The 26,955-nt window shown below is 38.4% G+C and overlaps 1 protein-coding gene across 5 annotated transcripts in view; it reads right to left on the bottom strand.

Annotated features, from left to right (window-relative positions):
* csmd3b (CUB and Sushi multiple domains 3b) overlaps positions 1-26,955 on the bottom strand; it is a 363,456-nt gene that overhangs the window by 299,098 nt on the left and 37,403 nt on the right. For all 5 annotated transcript variants that reach the window (XM_057354136.1, XM_057354137.1, XM_057354139.1 and 2 more), the window contains exon 2: positions 9,319-9,541. In XM_057354136.1, coding sequence (XP_057210119.1) covers positions 9,319-9,541 — 223 coding nt within the window. The remainder of the gene's footprint in view (positions 1-9,318; positions 9,542-26,955) is intronic.

Genomic DNA, 26,955 nt, shown 5'->3' with positions numbered 1-26,955 from the left:
AATTGGGAAAGTGCTGGTAAGATGAGGATAAGTAGATTGCATCAACGTGTGGAAAAGATTATCTGACGGAGGTGCGGCTGGGTCACGAGAGCATGGAGAAGATGATTTGACAGAGCAGACAAGTGATTGGTCAAGAGATTCTTGTAGGGATGCGCATTTTTTTTCAAAGCATTTTAAGCTTTCAACTTAGTTTAGGATATGACTTTAGTTTAGTTTAATCGCTAGGTATTTTTTTGGTGGTTATTCCATTTTTCTGCATACCTTACTGTATTTGCTGTTTCTAGTAGTTATCTACCTAATAAATGCAGAAATCACAGTGGCTTGATATGAAATGGAAACCAGCTATAAACCTTTGCCCCCACTTCAATAAAGCTGCAGCCCACCAAAAAAAAAATGCAGACCTGATTTACTGGATAATGATGAAGGCAGTCCCTATATACAGAGCCAAGGGCAATGTGTTGGAGATGAATACTCTAAAGAGTGAAGTCAAGGGAAGGGCATAAGGAACAAATGCAGTAGTGAATGATCACAACAGACTAGTGGCTAAAGCACTTGGGTTTTGACTTCATGCCAGGCTGTTCCCTCTTGATTTATGTTGTTTTCACAGGGTGCTGGGACACAACGCGACTGCTTTCTCATAGACACCGGCTAAAGGGAACTTCAATGCACGACAGCAATCACAGGGTGGCTTCAAAATCTGCCTTCAAATTGGCTGACGGTGGTGTTTTTATGACTAATAGCTGTAATAGCTGCCAGTTGCGGTAACATTAGGAAGCAGGAAAGAAAAGTGCAAACAAATTTGAATGATGGAGGCTATAATAGAGTCTATTGTAGGAAAGGCTAAAAATACAATTGTGAACTTATTTTGGGATAATGAGAAGATGGATTCATGAAAAGTTTGCATATTATTTTACATAATAACTTAAGACAAATCAAGTTCTTAAAGTCCCAGTGAAATTAAAAATGACAATTCTTATTTTTTCATGAAATATTGCAGCGTTTATAGTAAATAGCTTATCAATGTGGGTCATTTTCTTTTTAAAATTCATGTACCCTCATAATCTTCAGTTAAAATCTGAAAATGCACTTCCGCCCTGAAATGATTATTCATCTCAAATGACGTAAACTAGACGGCTTGGCCAGAGCATTCGTTAACTCCTCTCCTTCAACTGTCAGTCTGCTGCCAGTTTCATTTCAAAATCAATGCAACAGCTGTTTTTACACATCCAATCAGTGAAAAAGCGCAAGCCACGCCCACTAATTTTCTCCTTTTAATTTCATTTTCACTCGGAAATGTGTCAGAATATGGAAGTAAAAACGATCGCAACTTCTGGTTCACCGGGACTTTAAAGGACCAGTGTATGACATTTAGTGCCATCTAGCGGTGTGGTTGTGAATTGCAACCAATGGCTCACTCCACTGCTCCCCCTTCCTTTTCGAAGCACTATGGTGGCTGACACAGAACTAAGAAGTTGTCACGTTTTCACTTCTTTGCCGAAGGAGATAACGTATTAAGTAACGTGCTTTGTAGAGCAGTTTGTCCATTTAGGGCTACTGTAGAAACATGGTGAAGTCCATGTAAGGGGACCCGCGGTGTATGTAGATAGAAATAGCTCATTCTAAGTTAATAAAAACATAACGCTTTATTATGTAAGGTCTTTATACACCTCTGAAGACATAATTATGTATATTATATTGCATTTCTGTCAAAAGATCCTAAATCGGACCTTTAAAAATGTATTAGCTGGATTGCTATTTTATACATGTGTCTATGGTAAAAAAGGATAATTTTAAACATTTTCTTTTTGCCTTTTCCAATGTCTATCCATAACGTTTTAGTGTATTTACCAGTTTACTCGGTTGTAGTTCATTACCACCTTTTCCCTCACCTCCAGAAAAAAGCCAAGATTTTTGTCGCCGGCCCTTTAAGAATCGCCCCCTCCGCATGCTAAACGAGCAACTGAGCTCTTTATCTGACTCCGCTCACACACTGGCTTTTGGCTCTAATATGAGTTTTAAACTCCCCCGTACTTTAATAACAGCCTCTTCGCGATGCTCGCATTACATTGTGACAGGTTCAAAAACAATATGTGCTCAAATGCACTGCACAAACTATTAAGGTCAGGCTGAAACGATCAGGCACTTGTTAAAAATAAACTTCAGTCGCTAACATTATTTCTAACATTAGGACTCTTCAGAGGGCTTCATACACACAAAGCAGCAGGCGTCACACACAACGCAAAGCCCAAAGTTTGACAGACATTTTATCATTGCATCTATAGCATCTGTCTTTCTCATTATCACCTCACCATGAATAAGTGGGTGAAGCTTGTGATCACTTAATAGACATCACTGACGTGAAAATGTGGGTGATCATGTGCTGATGCATTTATCCGTGAGTCATTAAAGTTGCAGAACAAGACGATTTAGTAGTTTCAATAGATGTATTTTTGGATTGGGTAAAAAGTATGAGCTCTGAAAGTTGAACTGCACTTTTCATTAAGCTCTTTTATCTGAAGATAATGAAAAAAAATCATTATTTTTACTAGATCTGACCATGAAAACCTCTTCAGAATTCAGATTTTTTACTCAAAAATCACAGAATCCCAGCAAAGTTAGATGCCACCACCACACATGCACATCTTTTTTTTCCACTTCAAAGCAGGTGCGGACTGCTATTCAGCCACCTTATTCAACAACAGATGTTCATGCAGTGGACTTCATCATGGTCAACAAGGCATGAAGCCTTTTCACACTGTTGGACTAATGTTATTAGCTTGTGAAATGAAAGTCTATCCACTTCTGTGAAATGAGAAACAGGGAGAAAGACTGTGTAAAATACATGGCATACTTAAATCAAAAATAAGCATGAAGTTAACATGAACGTTTAGTGACACGTTTTTTGCACAATACCAAATGCACATAAACACATTCATTACTGCTGCAATTTGCACATTTACCACAAGATGTCAGTAACTCAAACTAGACAGGGCAACAGACATAGAGCTTGTAGCTTGTAAGCCAGAGAGAGAGAGAGAGAGAGAGAGAGAGAGAGAGAGAGAGACTTTACAATATATTCGATATAGGATTAATGTAGGCACTCTCACTCTCTCTCTCTCTCTCTTCCTCTGTCACTTTAAACCAGCCCACTTGATATGTGAAACACCTTTCATGAAGCCACACGACTGACGTGTCACTCTCCTCTTCCAGGGCATTAGAATATAATAGAGTGACAGGCTGTGTTCATATCGTACAATCCATACTAGTAAGCCAAGGTTGAATGAATTTTACCATGCATTCTTAGATCTATAATAAAAAGCCACTATGTGAAGCGAAAAGGGTAGTTATCGTGCATTATTGTGTGTTTCAAATTGAAAATGAATGGCTCAGAGAAGCATGGTACTGTAGCTGTGGGGTCTACAGTAGGAGCAGAGCATTTAAAGGAACAGTTCACCCAAAATAAATTCATGCAAACATTAAAACCATGCCTCTCATCCAAGTTTGGTTACAATTTTTTTTGTGTGTTTGTTTAGTGCTTTTTAACAGTGCTTAACATGATGACTAAAGATTCTTCAAAGAAATAATTGTTTTCTCTTCAAAGTTAAAAAATATCAGCATATGCCATATGGGTTTGGGACAGCAAGTCTTTATAAAGTTGTGGGAACTGTCTCAATAATGCCATCCTTGTCTAATATACAGTATAAAAATAATATATTTCTTGTTATCTTAAATGTTTACGTTACATGTTATAATGTTCAGTTTCTGGCACAGACTGATCGTTTTGCATCATAGGACATTAATATATGACCAAAAGATATACAATAATTAATTTAGCTATTAAAAGGCCCCTATAGACTTGCATTTTATGAGTCACCAAGAACGGCTTCCGTTCAAAATCTTTACTGTTTTACTGAAGCAAAACAGCATTTTTTTATATTTATGTGAACTATCCCTTTAAATCACACACTACAACAACCACAGGACCTGTACTGACAAGCAGGCAGACTAGCACACAGGCTTTCATAATCACCACCGTCTTCCTGCATCCACATAACAGGAAAGAGCATCTCATGCATATGTATGAGATAAAGACACAAGGCTGCATTCCGTTTAAAGCTCAGCACCTCTGCTTTTCACATTCCGTCCGTGCGTCGGTACAGTGATCCTCGGCAGCTCTCGGCAGACACCTCCGTCAGACGCCAAAACAAACGGCAAATGATTTATGGAGATGGGTCGTTTTGAGTGACAGCAGTAGGATGAATAATTGCTGGTGGCGGCTCTCGCTTCCTCTGTCCCGTCCCCACTACATGCTGATGACTAATTACATTGCTAGCTCCACGGGCTAAGCGTCTGCAATTACACCTGGCTTCACTCTTGGGGTCTCTTTCACAGTCTGACACACATGTGACACCCGCCATTACTACATGAACTGTTCACAGCCCAGACGCTCATGTATGGAGGGAAGAAGATGGTGAAAAGATATTGCATCTTAAATTGAAAGGAGCACGGTGATACAATGAAAGACAATTACTTAGAGACTCTTGGAATATAGTATACCAGAGAGATATACTATGAGAGAGATAATGCTGAAAGATCAGCTACTATATATATGAGAAGTGATAAATGATATATGGAGCGGGTGGATTAATCTACCAATATCTGGGTGTTTTGAGATTATTTTTGGCATCGGTTGGTGACTGTGGACAAATTGGCAGAGATATTGTCATTCAGCCTTGTGTCAGATGCCAAGTCTGTTGTCGGTGTATTTGATAATGCGCAATTTGTTTTCAACAATTTTGTTGTTGAAAAAAAAAAGATTTTGTGTAAAATAAGCAATGGTGTTCATATTCAATATATAATATTTAACCGCATGATTATGTGATATTGTTTATACAACAGTTCTTTAAAAACATTTCAGCCAAAATTTACCTAGTTCATGTTTTTTCTCAACCAAAAAAAAATTGTTTCCAACAAAGCCAAACCATAGTTTTTTTGCATGTTGCCAAGCAACACACAATAGATTGAATGCAGCAAACAAGTGAACCAATACAAAACAGAGAATTATGAAACTGTTAAATAATTGCCAATATTAAATCATTTTATATATACAGTATACACCATTATTTGTCTATCTGCTGCCTGCTCTCCATCACTACATGAAGAGTTTAATTGCAAAAACAGTTTAAAAAATCTTTTTTTACTGTGCATTCCAAATAATATTAATCAAACTGCAGTTGAGTTGTTTTGATTAAGTAATAATAACAAAAAAATTCAGCTAACTGACACAATTAAACACAATAAAAACATGATAACACAAAAAAATATTAAATGGAGTTATCTGTTTCTGCAAATAAATATATATGCATATATTTCTTTACATAGAAGGCCACATGTTTGTGCAATTAAAGTAAAAAAGCTATGCTTCATTTCCTGCCAACCATATGATCATCTAGAAGTCATTCTGGTACATCTATTAATATTCTGTAAAGCTGTAAATGATTCAGACAGATCGGTACATATTTTAAGATTAATTCCTCCTATCTTCAGATGTCTTGCACGGTGAGACCCGTTAGCTGCCATTTTTAGTTTATAATTCATTTTAAACACAGAGTTCTAGTCGGGTCACATTAATAATCAGTACTGGTGTAAAATCAAGATGGAGGGCATCTATTACCAACCAAGATCTCACACGGACCAAAAGAAAAAGTACACTGAGAGTACATAGGAGGGTCAATGATTTCGCGTGTGTAAATGAATCGGGAATAATCAAAACCCATCAAATGGACATAAATACAGTGAGGTCCAAATGTTTTTTATTAGTCATTATTAAAATGAGTAGTTTCTTTAGTAAATATCTGAGCATGGTGCAATTAACACCAAGGGGTTACATTATAAGAGAACATGCAAACTAATGAAGTTATATTGTACCTAAAAGGAATAGCTCACCCAAAAATTCTGTCACTATTTATTCATATTCTTGTCATTTCAAACCTGTATGACTTTCGTTTTCTCTGCAGAACACAAACGAAGATATTTTGAAGAATGTTGTAAACTGAACCAGCGTTACCCATTGACTTGCATTGGTTGTGTCCATACAACAGAAGTGAATGGTTGTTCGGTTACCAACATTCTTCAAAATATCTTCTTATGTGTTTTGCATAAGAAAGAAAGTCATACAGGTTTGAAATGGCAAGAGGGTGAGTAAATGACGAGAGAAATTACATTTTTGGGTTAGCTACACCTTTAAGAAATTTAACAGCAAAGTTAATTTTCTCCATTTTTTTTTTGCCTTAATGACAGCATGCACTCAAGCTGGCATGGACATCACAAGATTTACCAAAACCTGATGATCCATGTTATCCCAGCTTGATTTGACACTGTTCCAGAAAGCATCTTGTGCGCTTCAAAGGGAAATCTGCCCTTTTGTACAAAGCCAAAGTGGTTGGTTGCTTATATAATAAGACCTCGGACTGGTACAAAATCACACCTATCAAGTACATATAAAGTACAGTGGGCTGTTACACACAACAATGTAGCTATTTGTTCTAGATCTCTGAGGGTGACTGCTGACTGTATAGTGGCCTTTTAAAGGGCAGTAAATATATCTCAGAGAGGCCGAGGGAAAAGCGGAGCAGAATAGGCCACACTCCCTAAATGCAGTGCATAATTTAAAACGGCTGAATAGCAACATGCAATTTGTCTGTAATGCCAGCGAACATGGCGATGTGAGACGCAAATGTAGCGCCTGCAGAATCTTGCATTATTTACTTCTTGAACTGTTTAATTAAGCACTGTCATTATTCCTTCTTCCTCCCACTCCTAATATCTCCTCCCTGCAGGAGAGCGAGAGAAGAACATGCAAGGAGTAGAAGTAAATGACTGAGAAAATTCTCCCTTGTAACGCATCACTGTTGTCCTTTTTGGACCTGCTGCTGGTTTGGGAAAGATGTGCCCCTTGTGACTGAACATAGCCGTTTGTGATTTTTGCAGTAAAAGTGCAGATGGCCTAGTGGTCCACATGGAAATGAGTGACTGGACCGAGAGAGTCCAAGCCTAGCGCTGTGCCAGCTGCTTAACAGCTGGAAACTGACAGGCATCGATCCAATGCCAAAATGGGCCCCAAAGCCCCTCTTGACATCACCCACTCTTCATTGGCTACTGCACAAATAAATGCATATAAACAAATGTATCACTACTACACAAAAATCTAGATCTAGTTACTGTTTCCTGTTGGTGCAAGTGTTTCTGATGATATCAGCCAAGGAAAGACTTACAGTGAGGGAAATAATTATTTGATCTCCTGCTGATTTTGTAAGTTTGCCTGCTTACAAAGAAATGAAGGGTCTATATTTTTTATGGTGGGTTTATTTTAACTGATAGAGACAGAATATTAAAACAAATCAGGGGAAAAATGTTATATGAAGGTTATAAATTGATTTGCATTTCAGTCAGTGAAATAAGTATTTGATCCCCGAGAAAAAATAACTTTGTACTTGGTGGAGAAACCCTTATTGGCAAGCACAGCGGTAAGACATTTCTGATAGTTGGTCACCAGGTTTGCACATGTGTCAGGATACATTTAGTCCACTCCTCTGTCAATCTTTAAGGTTTATTGGCTGTCGCTCAACAAATTGGAGTTTTAGCCTCCTTCACAGATTTTCTATAGGACTAGGGTCTAGAGACTGGCTAGGACATTTAATGTGCTTTTCCTTAAGCCACTCTTTGGTTGTCTTGGCAATATGTTTTGGGTCTTTGTCATGTTAAAGGCACATCCATGACCCATCTTCAGTGATCTAGTTAAGGGGAGGAGGTTCTCGTCCAAGATTTTACGGTACACTGGCCCGTCCCTCAGCCCCTCAATGCGGTGAAGTCATCCTGTACCCGTAGCAGAGATAAAAAGCCCTAAAGCAGAATGTTTCCAACACTGTGCTTCTCTGTAGGGATGGTGTTCTTGGGGTCATTGTCAGCATTTCTCTCCCTCCAAAAACAGGAGTCAATTTTGGTCTCACATCACTTTCTCCAAAGCCTTTTCTGAATGTGGCATAGCGTGTTACCAATGGTTTGATGGGTGACAGGACTAATCTGTGGTCCATATAGGCACATAACCAATCTGTGGAGCCAGAATTCTTGCTAGTTGGTAGGGGATCAAATACTTATTTCACTGACTGAAATGCAAATCAATTTGTAACCTTTATATAACATTTTTTCCCCGGATTTTTTTTAATATTCTGTCTCTATCAGTTAAAATAAACCTACCATAAAAATGATAGACCCTTCATTTCTTTGTAAGCAGGCAAACTTACAAAATCAGCAGGGGATCAAATAATTATTTCCCTCACTGTACAACAGATTGTGTTTTCTTGCCTAACAACATAAACATAAATAAACACATCTGTATGGGACTTAAATACTACCTTTTATTGCAAGTAACTGCATTGGTCAAATTCCAATAACATTTATTACTCAATAAACAAGTGATGGCAGAATGTGATTAAAATAGATGTATGCCTTTGCATAGGTTGAGCGGGTGGGTGGGAGCGATGTGTACATTCACATTTTTGACTTAATCAAAAGTGACACGCTATATATTTTAACATTATGTGCATTCCTTGGGAATCAATCCAATGACCTTGGTGCTGCAAGTGCACTACTGTGCCAGTTGAACTACAAGAAAACACATCTGTTCTTTGCCAAAGAGGCAAAATCACCTGGTACATCATTTCATGTACATTGTTCCACACTGAATGTAAGCAACTCCCTAAGGAAACAACAGGCTGATAACTACAGAACCATGAGCTTTTAAAAAAGTAATATCTGGTGTTTTTATTGTGGTTTTGACCATTAGCTTCCTATAACACCATAGACATTAATGACCAACAATTTAACCAAAGTAGTTGTCATTAACCCTTTTATGCAAAAGATTATCACTTTGAACTGGAATTTGATGTTAAAGCCTTACGTATGCAGTTACTCAAATATAAGGGTAGAAAGGAAATCATTTGAATGTATGTAGCTTTTTTTGGCTGAAAAAACAGTGAACCATGTAAAACAATGCACAAGCTAGAAAAATTGCTTTATTTTTCTGTGTCAAGGGAGAATTCTTGGCAGTCATTTCATCTGGCATCAAGCAGCCATACAACGTGTCCACAGACATAAACCATAAACTACATTCATATCTAATATCTCCATCCTTTAAAATCAGATATCTTTGTCTATATCTGTATTTTTACAACTCTCTACGCATATAATGTGGCTTCATGTACACATATAAAGAAATCAACATATAAATACAATAGACATATTAAATACAGCACCCACCTCGTCCTGAAGTTTGCTGGGTGTGGGTGTCCATCATAGAGTGATAAAAAGTCATAGTCCTCCTCCACCGCGAATGACTGAAACACTATTTGAATCCGGTTGCCCTCCTCTGCTACAATAACCCACGTACAGTTGGCCCCGTTCTGATATCCATATGGAAAACCAGGACTTTCAATGGTCCCATTTCTTCCTTTCAATGTTCCACCACATGTATGTATGAAACCTGTGAAAGAAAGAGAGAGCAATGTTAAATTCAATCATTATGTTGATTTTATTCATAGTGAATCTCATTTAAAAACATTGGGCCTCATTCATGAAACATTTGTAAATATATGAGTAAATCCCGAGTAATTTGCGCGTAAAACAAACCTTCCCGAAAACTTTCCTCCGGATTCACAAATACTTTGTAAACGTCAGATCTCAGTAAAAATGTGTTGAATTTCAATCATTCGTAAACACGGCGCGCATGCACGCTCACTCACAATTAGAATAATCCCCGCCTATGATTTTACAGCTACGCAAATTGCGTATCTAGGAATGCTGGATTTCTCTGGACTTCATTCTCTGGTTTGGCTACATTATATTGCGTGAATGCATACGAGACTAATAGGCTATATGCTTACCAACAAATTAATCAATTAAACTGTGTCCACCAAAGTGTTTTAGCTAGCTAAAATAATAATACCTGGTGCTCTTCTGAAAGCGACCAGTTGGTGGCGCCTGAGAACGCTTCGGAGGCTCTGCGCGAGTGCGCGTCTCCGGAGATGCGTTGATTGCTGTGATTTAGAATATCCGCAACAGTTAGCCTACTTGTTATTAGTATCTTATTTTTGAAGAATATTACTGAATATTAAAATGCAGTAATAATATTAACTTCTCCATCGTTGTGTATGATGGTTGGTCAATGTAGTGTTTGTTCCGCCTATTCTCCACTGTGATTGGACGGCTGTGTGAAAAAGGACAGTGACGAGATCTGCGTTTACCCAAAGTTAAGAATGATAAAGACAGGGCAAAATAACTCGTAAAATATCATTATGATACACAGTGTATCAAAATGCAGTGTCATCAGTTTGTCTAAAATAATACATAACGACGTGCAGTTTTACGCACTACTTACACGTGGTATGGAGCAGGCGTACGTGTGTTTCGTACCAACTAACATTTTGAACATACGAACATTTTCATGAATCCGAAAATTTACGTCAAAACGACTTTACGAACGATTTACACAAAAAATCGTTCTGCTCGTGTTTCATGCCCATTGTGTACACAGGTATTTGTGCATAAATGAATGTTTCCATACAAAAATCACGATTTGTCAATAAGTTTGCATTTATATTTTTATAAGGGTCAAATTCACAGCCACACATATGAAAAATGGAGACACTTCTAGAGAAGTGTGTTAAGAAACCATATTGAAAGATTATATAAAGATTTGATTTTCAACAAAATAAGAATAAGGCAAAGAAGAAATATGTACTGTATGTGTGCATACACCTGTTGTGAATCGCATTGAAATTTCGCATGATAATTTTCTCAGCTCATAAATAAAAACACTTGTACGCAATTATTAGTCAATGAGACCCATTGAGGAAATTACAGCACCCAGAGCAATGCGGTCTATTTTTGTAAAATATTATACAACAATAGATGTCGTAATTAATTTCATATAACGCCATAAACACCTGTTCATGACCACTAAAATACCACCGGCAACACAAAGACACAGCCATTATGTCTAACACAGAGACTCAGCAGGTGGCGTCAGCATGCCAAAACTGTTAGTAAAAAATCTATGGCAATTCACGCTGGTCTGAACTTAAATCAAACAGGACAATCTAAGAGATTTCAGCTCTCACAGAACGCAATCTGTCTTCCAGTTTTCCACATACAATTTGCATTCATTACTTTATATCTTAAAAAACACACTTCTACATGCTCTTAAAGTGGATGCTCTTCATGCTTGATTAAAACAGAGTTAAAATCAATTTTATAATCACAAAAGCTGTAATATAGTAACAGTTGTTATTTAGAAGAAAATCCTTGGTTCACAGCTCTGGTCCCACATCTTTGCGTTTGATGTTGTACATGGCAGGCGCTAGGCAATGTGTTAGTACCCCATTGAGCATTGTAAGTTGTAATTTACTGCCACATTGTGAGCGCAATTGATCTGGGTTGGTCTCAGATGAACTAGCATTTTGCCCTCCCGCACCCATGAATTCCACACAAGAACGGCTCATGCGGCCCAATTCCCTGAATCCAATCTGATGACTAATGAATCAAGCAAGACAGTTACATCAGGTATTACGACACAAAACCTGCGCTGATAACATCAGTTTGGAAGGCAAAGTCTGTTCAGATCTAATCAACATTGAACCGGGACCATAATTTGGTGTATTTGTGGGAACATGGCCGCTATGAACCACATTTATACTGCATTCAAAATCACTAGCCCATGCCCTGAATAAAGCCTGAGCTATAATATTCTCTAGCTTTATGCTTTTTTTCATATTTAGCTTTTACCATAGTAATCTTTACAGCAACTTTGATTCTCTTTTTTTGTCACATCTATTTATTATCTCTTTTCAGAACCTAAGGCATGAGCAGGATCTGCTTCCTGCCGCTGCTAAAAGTTCAGTGGCCCGTCACTGATTCGGTGTGAAGGGTGGAGGCCCTTCAGGCTCTAATTGCACCATAAGCTGCCATGAGTAATTAGCACCAATGTGGTCACCAAGGAGTGTAAGAAGGAATATATATAAGTTGCACATACATTTACAATTTACATATTCAGGCTTTATAAATCACTTAGCTGGTTTAATCTGTTTGCCCAACCGTGTGTTCTGTGACTGTATAGGCTAGAGGCACATTTTTGTGCATGCATACAGTACAAGCAAACCATCAGTAAATCAATGTAATAAAACATCAGAAAATATATGCAAAGACCTGTAATTTAGCGTGAAGTGGCATTTACTGGTACTGCGGTAGTTGTGTTTATGATGCAATAAGAATGCCACACTTATCACACGCAATGTATAATATTATGCGTGTTGGAGTGGGTTAAAGAAGGTCCAAGGGGTTCGTGGGGAAATATTGCTTTTATTCATTTACAATTATTACTAAATGACAGGTACAGCACTAAAGCACCATTTTGTTGATCTTGTTTGCAACACATACTACATTTTAATGTAAGTAAATTACAAGTATGCTTTTTTTGTCATCATGAAAAAATATGAAGGATATCAAAGAGAAAACTGCACTTTATATTATTATTATTAAGTAGCAAAATATAGACAGTAACAGAAAGTGTACTGCATTATGAGTTAAAAGGATACACCCATAAATTTAAATTCTGTCATTTACTCATTTTCTTGTCATTTTAAACCTGTATGACTTACTTTCTTCTGCAGAACACGAAATAAGATATTTTGAAGAATGTTGGGAACCCAACAACGGTGATACCCATTCACTTTTATTGTACATACACAAAACCAATGCAAGTGAATGGGTACCGCCGTTGTTCTGTTGCCAACATTCTTCAAAATATCTAATTTTGTGTTAAAAATACAGGTTTGAAAATGAGTAGAGGGTAAAGAAATGATGACAGAACTTTCGTTTTTAGGTGAAATATCCATTTAACATTGAGTTAGCATTTTTACTAAAATGCAAACCAGATGAATTAACTTTTATATAACTATAAAGTATATAAAGTATATTTTTCCTTCTACCTCACAGGAGGATTAAATAAACTACACAAATGTACCACAAACTCAATTTCGAACATCTCCAACTCTATGGACATCATTGTTTGGGTAGCCTATAGTGTTTATATCCTTTTTCCTTCACAAAAACAATGTCATATTTAAGTCATATTTTCTAGAATCTTGATCCCTAAACATCACAGTGTGTCTACGGCACGGCACGACACGATAAAAGACAATAGAACGCATTAGAACCCATTATAATTTGGCATTTTGTTCACACTGACGCGACACGACAACGGCTTGTTCTCAATGGGTTTGTCGTGTCGCGTCGCGCCAGTCGTGTCCTGTGTAGAAACAGTGTTAGTCTTCAGGGAACCATAACAACACAAATGAGACTCTCTGTGCTGAGACTAGCTTTTAGAGTAATGCAGGTTAAAGACAAGCAAACGTTAGACACAGAGAGATAGTTTTCAATTGATGAAGTAATAAATCTCGTGTGTTGCAAGCAAATGCACCGAATCCTTCATGATGGAACGCTGAGCTAAAAGATTGTTCGGTTCCCACCCTTACTTAAGTAACAAGATTAAAACAGAGATTTAACTCCACCTTATTCTCAGGCTAAAATGGCACAGCAGCGCATCTGAGGAGCTGCTTATAAAACAAACTGACATGGCCATAATGAAAAAACCCAGCTAATTAAGATTTAGTATTTATCTCTCTACTTTCCCCAAAGGCTCTAATTAACATAGTATAGGAAACGTATAGCAGCGTTAGATCTGTGGACTTAAGACACCTACACTTAAAACAACTCGAGCACTACAGAAAATAAATCAGAACGCTACCTAAGTGTTCCTGGGATTTAGTTCTCTTTGCAATAGCCAGGGTGATCATCTGCTTAACGCTAAGAATCGCTTAATCTTCTGACCACCTCTTCCCATCGTCAACGTTACGTGTTTCTTTTTTTAAGTTTAATACCGAGCATAGAGTATGGCTTGAGGGAACAATCTAGAAAGTTTCCTGGTGATTCATGATGTATAGGCAGTGAGAGGATTTTAAGCTTCTTCAAAAGCCACTGAAATCTTGATTCATGCAAATGTCACGCAACCTCTGCCAGTGATCAAAAAGCAAAGGATGTATTAATGAAAACTTTGGCATGGCGTAGGTTTGAACTTCCCACACTCAAATTAAAATAGCCACAGTTTAGCAAAAAAGTCCATTTCAAATAAAAGGCCACATATCCAAACATTTGATGAAATCTTTTTAATAATGATTAATATAAATTAATAATGAAATTCATGCTTTGCTTAGTTTATCCAGATGGACATTACGCCGCAATCCTCAGTCTCACGGAAGAAAGTATCAAAGGTTGAAGCAGATTGTGCATTTGAATTAAGCATCGCGGTGAAACATCTCTGAAGCGGAGAACTGAATAATAGAACAAGGGACCTCATGCAACAATTCAATACTGAAATCTGTCTCTTTCTCTACTTTTCTTTTCCCCTCCAAATCTCTCACGATGACAAAAAAGTAACAGGGTTTGGCCTAAAGCTATGAGTGAAAGCTAGCTATTTGAAAAATGTTGGTTTTCAAGAAGCGATAGCCTAAATTGAATAAAAAAAAATGCATAAATAAAGGTTATAAATGATTTTGGTAACAGGGCTGAAAGTTTGAACACATTCTGGTCACAGGGCTGAAAGTTCAAACAGACTGAATGAGGCTTCTTTTTTCCTCACTATGCAGTAAAAGTATCTTATGAGGTTTACAACCTGGAAGACTGCTAAATATTATGTGAGCAAGATTAAAATTCTGTCATCGTAACCCACATTTCATTTCAAACCTGTTTCACTTTCTTTCCTCTGCAGCACACAAAAGATGATATTTTGAAGAATGTTGGTAACCGAACAACGATGGTACCCATTGACTTCTATTGTATGGACACAAAACCAATGCAAGTCAATGGGGACCGCCGTTGTATCTTCGTTTGTGTTCTGCAAAAGAAAGGTGAGTAAATGAAGACAGCATTTTCATTTTTGGGTCTATCAAACACATCCAATAGTCCAAAGAACATGACATCTGTGCCCTTATTGGTTTAAAACAGTAATGGAAAATCAAATTGTATCCTATTCCTATGGAAAGCCCAGTGTTTTCCCAAGTGTTTACCACTTCTTGCTTATTGTTGTCACACTTTGCTAATTGCTTTTCTTATAATAACATTGCCTAGGCTGAAGCATGTCTCTCTTAGCCTCTCTCCTCAAGCTGTTTGTTGATCCTGACACTACGCAGACGTGCATGCTGATTACTGAGGTGTGAGGCGAAGTGGTAAACCCCTCCCACGTGCTCCCTCTCTCCTCCCGCTCAGGTTCAGCTGGCAAGGGTTCGGGCCTCGTTTTAACTTTGGCCTCTGGCCACCCTGTTTCTCTGTATGTCACAGTACTTGTGCTTCCTCTTGCCACGCCATATTTATAACAAAGGCAGGCGCCACCTGGGTCAGCATTTCCACACCACATCTTTCTTAACCTTGACAGTGCAGCTGAGTAGCCTGGCAAGACTCTGGCTTTAAAAAGAAAGAAAGGATCAAGCTCATTTTGGTGGGAGGCTGAGCTTAAGCCAAGACCTCTCTTGGAAAGAGCTAGCCGTATAGTGTATATCGATCTGAATCAGCCTAATTTCTGTTTTAACTCATTGTGAGAGCATTTGTCGTATTTTCAAGTCAACCTAAGTACAAAAAAGCAGGGTGGGGATCAATTCAGCTTGAATCCAGGTCGTATGTTGAGTCAAATTCAGAGTTGAACCAGAGCATTGTGATGCATTGTGTTCACTTGTTTGTGTTGACAAAATCTCCCAAAAAACACATTTCTATTTTCTATGTAAATGCATAGGAAATGGGATAATAGTGTTATAGTTCCTTGTGAAACTGTATGCATTGCATTCCATATAAAAAATCTAATTTAACTTGCCACAGGAGTTGCATACCAGATTATTATTAAACCTCCAAGAAATCTTGAATGCAGATAAAATGAGATTTCTAAAAGAAGCGAGGCTTTTCTTTTAATGAATTATTAAACTGTACTCCCTAATGACAAAGTCGTCTTAACAGGAAAGGTCAGATGAAAGGAATATTTTATTCCCATATCTTCCTTTCAATTCTCAGCAGACCTGAAACAATTGCTCCTATTAGAATGAGCAAGAATGACTGTGGAGAGATTTAACGGTTTGTCTAAGAATCTAGCGAGCTGACTGCCTGCTAATAATTTTTAGGCATCGGCTCAATACAAAGGCCTTCTCAGGAAGCAGACTGCATCATTTGTTCATTGTTTTTGTTCTTGTTTACTGTCATTTACATGACTGCACACAAGATGTTGAGACAGCGTAAACAGTTTCTACAACCCTGTAAAAAAGCTGACATGTTTAAATGTCTGTAAAACCTATAAACACTAATATGGATTTACCAATACAGCTATGGCTCCAGTTAAGCATAAGTTGAGAAATTTCAATAGAGAATCCACCAGACGGATCAAATAAACCCATTTTTAACATCCAGGTAAAAGCACCTCTTAAAAATGTCAATTGCTTTGTCTTATCTCTGTTTAATATGTGTTAGGTCTACCCGAATGCATCTACCAAGGTTTTTATCAGTCCTTGGTAGAAGAAAGATGTCATGGTATGGTACTGTATATCTGCCAGGAATCACCAGCAACCCAATCTTATGGTGTGCACCTAGCTGACACTCAGATTTCATGGGAATCCTGACCTCACTGAATGGGGGCATACAGTCTTTGTAATGACTTTCTAATCTGACAGCAGTATCCTCAAGGTAGTACCTATGATTCAGAAGGGAGACTTTGAAGGCAAGAGAAAACATTGAGAACCAACCTGAAGGTCTTGATGGATAAGGGTGGCATGCATGAAACACAGTTAAAAGCCTGTAGGGACGGGCTCCTCCCGTTCAGAGAGAAGCTGGATGTAATTGAGGAAGTCATGCATGCCTGTCAATTTTGTTAGGGAAATGAGCTGTGTTTTTGAAAAGCGCACGGTTGTTTTCATTCCAGCCTTGATCTCCTACCGGGTTGTGCACTATTCTGCACTATACACGCAGAAGCGATTCAACTGCCAAATGTGGATTAAAGAAGGAACTGATGTAGAGTTGTAATTCACATTTAAATTTAGAAAATTTACCAAAAATGATGTGTTGATTTATAATCAAACGATGATCAGCTTTGATGAGTGAAAGTGACAAATCAAATTCATGCCATATTGGCTGCAATGTCAAATAAACACATACATCATTCAATCTAATGCCATACTTAATAATAGGTTTATTATAACTTATGATTTATTTATGCATTAATTTGTAAAAAAAAAAAATTAATTGTCTAATTTATTCAATATATTTTGTCAATTGACATAAGTGCATTAAATTATTCTGATTACAGATGTGTTGTGATGTTTTGTGAAGCTATGCAAATTCTTTTGACAATAGTAAAGAAATACTTCAATTATATTTAATAAAGTGCATTCCACATATCAGAGCACAACTGTCATGGTTCTGCCCCATCTTGTTTTGCTTTTTATGATCGTGTAGCAGAGCCATGGCAGAACCTCTTGTTTCATGTGGGGGGAGGTAATTTTGGCCCTTATGGCTTGCCATACTCTCTCCAGGTCTCGTCATTGTTCCTGCCCTCTTGTTTCCTCGTTAGTGCTCGTTATTAGTTCATGCCCCACACCTGTCTCCTCTTGATTTGATCCCCTTTGTCTTGTCTTGTCTTGTCGTGTTGTGTCGTGTCTTTGTAATATATGGTAAATGTTATTTTTTAGTCCTGTCTAGTTTAGTTAGTCCGTGTTCCTGTTTATATCTTTGTTATTTTACTCCCTCGTGGGTTTTTGTTTTGTATTATTTATTAAAGTCTTGTTAACCCCTTACCCGCTGTCTGCGCTTGGGTCCTCTGTCCGTGTCTCATCTCCCGTTCATGACAACAACAGTCTACACTTCTGATGTCATTTTTGTCGGACAAATGAAATTCTTCTGTTGTGCCTACGTTTAATTTCTTTAAACTTCAAATCCTTTGATTTTAACTCAAATATCCAAATAAACATGGTCACACGAACGTCTGATTAAAACATCTCAACATCCATTTCCGCTAACAGCATTCACCAACTCAAACCGCAATGAAACAACACATGCACTGTGGCCATTTTCATTCCACTTCCAACTCATAAACTCCAATAAAGCCCATTCCAAAACAGAAAAATCACTGTCTTTTTTGGTCCCTTCCTGTAGCTCAGCATAATTGTGTCCCATGAGCGCCGCTGACAGTTGTCCAGTGTCGCCGTCATCACCACTCATCCCCTCTCACACCAGCATGCAATCTACACTGACACATGTCACTGCGAGACAAAGTAGGGCCTTAGTCATTTATAGCATGCATTTAGCCCCTGCTGTCTTCAAACACAAAAAGGCCATTTGCCATATAAGCAAGACAGAGAGGGCAAGAATGATGACTAAAGAACTCCCTCAGAGAGCATGTTGTTAGCATGAGCTGAAATTGAAAGGGAGACTGAGACAGTGGATAAGCGATCAAACTGTCAATCACAGGTCAGATAACACTATTGGAGTGTGAAGGTGAGACGAAAAATCGTGACTGGGAGAGGTCTTATGTCACGGCTGTCTGGTAGACCTGAGCACATGTTTGTCGAATGATAATTGTCAGGATTAGACGTTTACTGTCGCAAGAGTTAAGAGCGAACGCATTTAGCGCATGCAATTAATCACAATAATGGTTTAAATGATGCATGTAATAGCCTACGGATCTGATTTGATCCACAACAAGACATAACATACAATAAATGCTATGCATGGCCCTAGAGTTTCAATACATAAATACTTTGTCTTATCCAGGCTTAATATGCAGACAGTTCACCCAAAAATTAGTCTGAAAACCCGCCCTTTTGTCAATATACCCCTTTACTTGCATTGGTTTTGTGACTATACAATAGAAGTGAATGGGTACCGTCATGGCTTGTTACCAGCATTCTTCAAAATATCTTCTTTTGTGTTCTGCAGAAGAAAGAAAGTCATACGGGTTTGAAATGACAAGAGGGTGAATAAATAATGACAGATTTTTCCCAGATTATCCCTTTAAAGTAAGCCTTTTGTGGGTCGATTTTTCTACAAACACGGTGGTTCCTCTTCAAGCTTTATTTCAGCGTTCTGATCAGCAACCATTAGCTGGAATGTGAGGCGGGGTTCATATGTTTGTCTTAACAATGGCCGATTGGAAGCGCATATACAGTAAACCTGTTTGCAAGATTCTAGTCATTTTTTTCCAATGCCATTTGGTCATCTGCACAAAAAGTTCCGCTGTAAATAGGGTGATTTAAGGTAACTGAGCAATGCATTTGAATAATTTAGCACATTTTACCTCAGGCACTTCATCTTCCGGTCCTTCCTAGTTTATCTGATGCTCAACAACACTTAATCACTGATACTACACTGCTCGCTTCACATCTCGGGCTGATGTCGCAGTAAGAGAGAGGACACACCAATACTTCAAAGCACCCTTTCCAATTCACTGCATATCTTTCTTTGTGTGTATGTGTGTGTGTTGTGCCGGGTGATGAGGATTAATTAAAGGGGCATCGGTTACATGTCGGGTCCTCTTGGAGGAGCTGATCGATGCTGATGGCTTCTCGGTCCTTTAATAACCCACGCAAGCCCTCCAGCTATCTCTCAAACATAGACACACGCGCAGTTACACAGCAAACACACATCGCACCTGCTTTAATCAGCCTGTTCACAGTCACACACTCATCAGCCTGTCTCAGTGTCTCTCTGCCTCCCTCTCTCTCACACACACAAAAACACACACTCTCTGTCACAGGGTGGTAGTTGACACTAGCTCATTAGCAATGGTAGGCTTTGTAATGATCACAAACCTAATCCTACACAACTTGTCTTCCGTGACAGAGAAAACAGTTCTGTCTGGGATTGTGGTGATTATGGGAAGGGAAATCAACGAAGCGAAACCGAGGGCCACGCTCGTAATTTTCATAGTAATTATCTTTTATTATTGAGGCGAGAGGACTGTGTCTGGTGTGGGTGTACATTTGCTAGAAAATTCCACCTAAAAAATTACATAATCGGATGGAAATTGAATACAGCACGTAAATTAAATAATAATAATAAATACTTTTATCATTTGAAACTTTAAGGACACCTGATTATTCCAGACGATTATTTATAACATATTTATAAGTCTGACGTAGGGCTGTCCTGATATCAGATGGTCAATACACGATCATCAAGGCCAAAAGAATTTATGATGTCGATATTATCACGATTTCTGTAGAAGGTTTTAAAAAATAAATAAATGATGCGATAATTCAAACGGTACCTGGTACCATCAAACCACCTGCTACCATTTAAAGCCACAATATGGAAGAATTTTGTTATGAAATATCCAAAAATCACTTGCACAGTGTGATATATTTCATGCAGTTGTGTACTTACATTATCCCAAATGTTCCCAAGAATGTGTAAATCCAGAGAAATTCCTATTTAAAATAATGACCCTTCCCTTGTCTCACTGGTATTTGACGCATATCAGTGACTTAATATCCGGTCCTCCGCGCTACCCTCAGTTTCCAGTTGTAGAAACTACGGCAACACGCAAATGCGGAAGTGGTTATACAGCATATGGGACGCAGCATCTGTTGTTCTGTTATTATGGATCACGGTTACTCTTTGGCGAGTAAAGGAAACCCAAAAAAGTGTAAACGTAGGCCAAATGAGGCAAGCAGGCTTATGGACAAACGAAGAAATAAAACAAGGATTCATATCCTTTTAAGCATTTGCTTTATCATGCACAGATTATTTGAATAGTTATGAATGCAGTTACCCTATATACAGTGCAGTTACCTACACTATATGTCACACAAAAATATGTAGCCAATAACGTTACTTGTAAGTGCTGTGGGTTCGTTCCAATTTACTTACGTTCCAATTTACTAAATGACGACTGTATGACTGTTTTAAACACGTAAAACTGTGTAGCATTAAGCTACCAAATCAATTGACAAAGTCCAATATCAGTCGCGAGCTAACGTAGCATTACATTCCACGTTTCTTGCAAGCTAATTCATTACGATGACATAAAATAAAATTCATTCATTACCTCGCCCGTGAACATGATGGGCGATCTACATACGCCTCTGGATGGTGAAAACGACATGTCCCATAATTCCACTCTCCTACATAACGTCATTTAGCGTCGCCTTTTATTGTTGTTTCGAAAGTGCGCCATCTAGCGGTCCAAATATTCCATATTGTGGCTTTAATATGATATTCTTCATTATTGCAGTTGCTACCACTAAGCCAACATTAAAAATGTCTGTATGACTGCAAGTCTGATTCAAGTATTTAGAAATGTTATATTAAGCAAGTTTTAAGAAGTCCAAACTTGCATTGTGGTCAAACTGTGGGCCCTGTCATCTCAGTTCAGCCACCCACTTCCTTTAGACTTTCATTTCAGGCAACAGATTGCTCTACTCCTGATATTTCACAGATCCTCTTGGCCTTTCACCTCTGTTGTGTTATCATTTCCCTCTCCCCTCTTTCTCTACCGATAGATATCTAACAACAACTTTTACGCCCTCAGTTATCAGTCTGTACTCTCCCAGACAGTTTTGTCTCAGTGTCTCAGAATTGGTAAAATGCTTCAATAATGCCATCTCAGAAACACTTATAACTGGAGATCTGGAAACTGAGAAGAGGATGAAGGAGAGGCAGCTGGCTGCTGAAGAACAGAACCTTTATTTACCGCCGCACGACCAGAGCCTGCAGAGTTTTTTCTTGCCTCATTTCTTTCACCATGCAGTCACAACTTTCACACGATGTCGCCATAAAACCAGGCACCATAAATGTACAGAGACACCTGAAGCAAACTAGGGTTGAGTGCCTTGCTCATGGGCAAAATAGTAATGGCTCATAGATTGTTACAAGCCCTAAATCTTAACCACCATTTCACCCCACCCACAATAAACTCTGACAGGTTTCTGGTGCTGAAACTCAGGATTTAAAGGGACAGTTCACCCAAAAATGGAAATTCTGTGATCATTTACTCACCATCAAGTTCTTCCAAACCTCTATAAATGTCTTTGTTCTGTTGAACACAAAAGAAGATATTTGGAAGAATGTTTGTAAGCAAACAGTTCTGGGGCACTATTGACTACCATAGTAGGAAAAAACAACTATGGTAGTCAATAGTGCCCCAGAACTGTTTGGTTACAAACATTCTTCTGGATACCTTTCTTTGTGTTCAGCAGAACAACAAACATTATACAAGTTTGGAACAACCTGAGGGTGAGTAAATGATGACAAAATTTTCATTTTTGGGTGAACTGTTCCTTTAACCAGGGACCTTTACATCCACAGCCTAACACTCAATGACTCAACCTTTGAATTTTAATAATAATATTACATAAAATGACACTTCTAATTAACCTTAAATGCGTACGATCCCTTTGGTGACAAGCTCAAGGTCACGATGGTTATAGCTGTTGGTTCAACTCTAAATTTTTTATCACTGGGTTGAAAGGATCTCTCACGCAGAGAATGCAGAACAAATCTTTAAATATGAGATAAAAACCTCACAGAAACACAAGTAGCGAGACAGTGACTTGCATTTACATGTTTAGCAGACACCTTTATCCCATGCAACCGAGTAACACTACAACAGATGCAATTCATCCTACAGACGGAATAAAATTAGAAGTCCTGCAATATTCCCATAGTTGGCCGGAAAAGTACAAACTAGTGCACAGATGCAACTGTAAGGCAACAACCGCAAACCATGCATTTTCTTTCTGATGTTGCAGTATAGAGAGTATACAAAGTGGCTTGAGGTTGACAGTGTTGTGGATCAAATGCTTACAGAGATGCTCCAGGTGTTTCTTGAAGATTGCGAGGGACACAGCTGCACTCCATCTTTAACAAAACCGGAGACAAAGCACCTGTACCAACTCAATTCCCTCTTCTTTGCCCTACTGCATCATCTTGACCAAGTGTACTCTACAGCATCGGATTTTCACTCCCTCGCGTAACCCCCTCTGACCTTACATCCAATGTAGAAACCCCTAGTGTAAAATATGGTCTATATCTGGACTTCATCCACATCAAAATCATATGGAATCTATAATTCATGTCTCCAGAGAATTGTTGTTGGCGTATATATTGCTACACAGGGCTGTACAGTGCGACATTATGTTGCACGTGCTATGAAAACATCAGTCTGTGCTAAGAATAAATTTACCAGTGTACTGCAGTTTGGCAGGTGCATTAGACAGAGCTGAGTGTAACCAGGTAAACAAAAAAATTATATGGCCCTAATTTACTTTGTATTCATCTGTATGAAACATTAATGTCATTTGTCAGTTACCTGCCAACAGACATTTATATTTGTGCTACAACTTTAAACCTCTGTAGCACCAGTGCTATGTGCAAAGAAAGTTAACGTACAGCCCTGCTACCTGTATATAACTTGAATTCCAGGAAACTGTATTTTATGTCAAGAACCCCTCGCATATGCATCAGGCAATGCGAGCACGAATAAATCACAACGGTGTAGATTACATAATTAAAATTATTTGGGTGGGCAGAGGTCCCACACAAAGAAAATGAATAAGCAGAACTGCTCAGCTGCTTCAAAATGGCCGACTGCAATACAATTAAGTTACCTAACAACAACAGTGTAGTAAAAAGGAGAGATATTCAAGGTGTGAAGTGTTTTGAAACGGCAGTGTTGACTCAAGGTCTAAAACGCTTCTTGTGTAGCCTATCTGTGTTTGAGAAAGAGACAAATAAATTAAAGAAGATAAATGATGAGGGGTAACTGTGACTACTACTGTACATCTGAGTGACTCACTTCCACAAACCTCCATGCTGGCAATCACATTCCCTCCTGTGAAGGCGGTAACATCAGCCTGCCGCCATTTACTCAACGGCTGAGACATCAAATGAAAAGGAAGCAAAGTCTGAGCTGTAATGAAAACTGATTTGAAGGCATCATATATCTACACAGCAGCAGAATTCAGTTATTAGTACTGAACGCAGTGATGAATAGCCACATTTTATTAAGGGATAGTTTACCCCAAATCAAAATTCTTTTATAATTTACTCTCCCTCGTGTCATTCCTGTATAACTGACTTTCTTCTGAAGAACCCACAAGAAGATATTTTGGAGACGTTGGTAACCAAAGACACTGGCCCCCATTGACTTCCATTTGACTGAAAACCACTGCGACATTTCTTAAAATATCATCTTTTGTGTTTCACAGAATTTCATTTTTGGGTGATCTATCCTTTTAAGTTTTAGCCTCAGACGGACACTAATACCAGCCACGGTCTGTTTGCTATCCAATCTGGCTAAAAGTAGCTTGGTCATAGCTGTACTTTATCATAAATTACAACTATTCTTTTTTTATGTGGAATATAAGAGCCAACTATCCTCATGCAATTAAACCTACACTATTCACATATTACATTAATCAAAAACCAGACATATCACGACTCCTGCGCTCACTGATGCATTCGATACTATAAGCTAGAGTCTGAGGAGACCATCGAAGCATTGCCAATTAGGAGGCAACATTTCTGCCTTCGCCCCCATCCTCTGCTAAAATCCCAGCTGATCTCCAAGATAACACCTCCAGGCTGCTTCTCCTCGCAGAGGGGTACAGCAGATTCTTTGTACTGAGAGATGGACAAATTATAGTCATGGTCACATAAAAACTATGGTGGATGTTGCTTTGTACTGGAATCCAGCGAATGTTTCTCTGGCTGTTTAAAGGGGCCATTAGCCAGAGTTTCATTGGACGCAGCTGCGTTTGCTCTTTGATCCTGCTCAATTACTGATGTGTCAGGGGAGGGCCTGCAAATGGCAGAACCCAGCTGAGAAATACACCACGAGGATCGTGATACCAGACATGAGGCGTTGACAAAACTATTACTTCCAGTTTCACCATGAGGTTACGGGCATCATGCAGAACACCCCTGCTTGACACCCTGTTTGCGATAGTAGTGATACCATCGTCAAAAGCAAGTCTCTTGTGTATAGGGCCATTTACACGACAACGTTTTCTACTAATAACTGACTTTTATGCGCTTTGACCGTTTGTTTACACAACAGGAGCATTTTGGCGATCACACATTTGAAATTATACCGTAATACGTCAGTATTATAACCAAAGTATACACTGTAAAACACTTACATTTTCTGGCATCCGGGGCACCAGAGATAACCCGTAATTAAAAGTTTTCCCCTGTAAAATTACATGTTTTGCCTGTTTTTCTTGTACATTTGCCGTCTTTTTCTGTAATTTATGTTTTTTGAGCGTATTTTAAAAAATTACATAAAATTACAATTTTGATATTACACATAGAAAATCTGTCAAAAGAACAGAAACATTTAGTAAAATTACTTTTTTCAGTAACCAAAACGATAATAGCAGACTACAGGACTGTTACTCAACATACTTATTAACATTTCTCCAGAAAAAAGTCAATTTACTGCACCACATGACCAGTGTGACATATTATTTACATTTCTAAGTTCTGAATACATATACGCATAAGAGGTATTCAAAAGCGTTTTGGCATGTTTTCAGTCATTTTTGCAGATCCTTGTGAACACAAATCATTTTTGTAATGTTGTTGTGTGCACGTGAAACTTTTCAAAAACGCCAAGGAAAAACTACATCGTTGTTGTGTAAACGTACTCTTATATGCAATAAAGCTGTCTACAATGTCTGCTGGGAATGTGTCGTGATGTGGCTTTTGCTGACTATCACCATGTTCTGTTTTTGATACATTGCAGACGTAAGAACTTTCATTAATCCGAAATAAAACTACTGACTACTGTTTTTTTACTATGAATATTATTTTTTATTTATTTAAATACCATCTAACATTTCCATCAACGCTCATTGTGTTTTTGATACTAATTTAAATAGTTCTAATGCAACACTATAACAACAACTATCCATTTTATACCAATGGAATTTCTTTCAAATAAAGTCGGACACGTAGCAATTCGACAGTCATGTCTGATGTAGACAAGGTGTAAGTTACAGCTGTAGCTACTCGACAGCAACACACACGCACGCACACCAACATCATGTATAAAATCATGTTTTCTTCAGACTACATCACACTCACCAGCACACCGTCTACAATACACATGACTCAACAGCATACATCAACCATTTCAGCCCTTCTGCCTATCCGTAACACTCTGTAATATCACATCTGCAGAGCCTGAAATCTAACTGACATATCAACATGGTATGAGGCTATTGTTGCTCCATCACCACAGTGACTAACGTATGTTAGACGTTGAGAACAGGCCTCACTAGGCTGAGAGCAGAGCAGGTCTGTGAGTATAGGCCTGTCACAGCGAGGCGCTGCTGATATGAGAGATTTTAAGGACTGAGCAAGTCTTTGAATGTGAGTGATTTGACACCATGAGATGGTGTGAAAAAAGCTCTCTATATTCATGGAGATGTTCTTTACGAAAGCAAAAATTCACGCTTTTCATCGCATACCTTTTTTACCGTGAACTGATTCCATATCTAGCACCTAAAAATAATGTCTGTGCTCACTCGACACTGCTCTTGACTCCCACATCTATGCCTGTGTTTTTCATATAGTCTTCTATGTCTTTATATATCCACATTCATGCATATATCTGTTGCCGTTTTTTTTGCGTTTTAACATCAGCTGAGTGGTTGTGCACACAAGCGCACACAAGGCTTTTGTGCGAGTGTGTGTGCGTGTGTGATGCGCGTGTGCGTGTGTGTGTGTGCGTGTGCGTGTGTGTGTGTGTGTGTGTGCGTGTGTGTGTGTGTGTGTGTGTGGGTGTGTTGTGTTGTGTGTGTGCGTGTG

The sequence above is a fragment of the Triplophysa rosa genome, linkage group LG16 (genome assembly GCF_024868665.1).
Source record: "Triplophysa rosa linkage group LG16, Trosa_1v2, whole genome shotgun sequence".
In the NCBI taxonomy this organism is placed as follows: domain Eukaryota; kingdom Metazoa; phylum Chordata; class Actinopteri; order Cypriniformes; family Nemacheilidae; genus Triplophysa; species Triplophysa rosa.
Note: the sequence above shows the minus strand (reverse complement) of the source record. Positions and strands in the feature narration are given on the sequence as shown.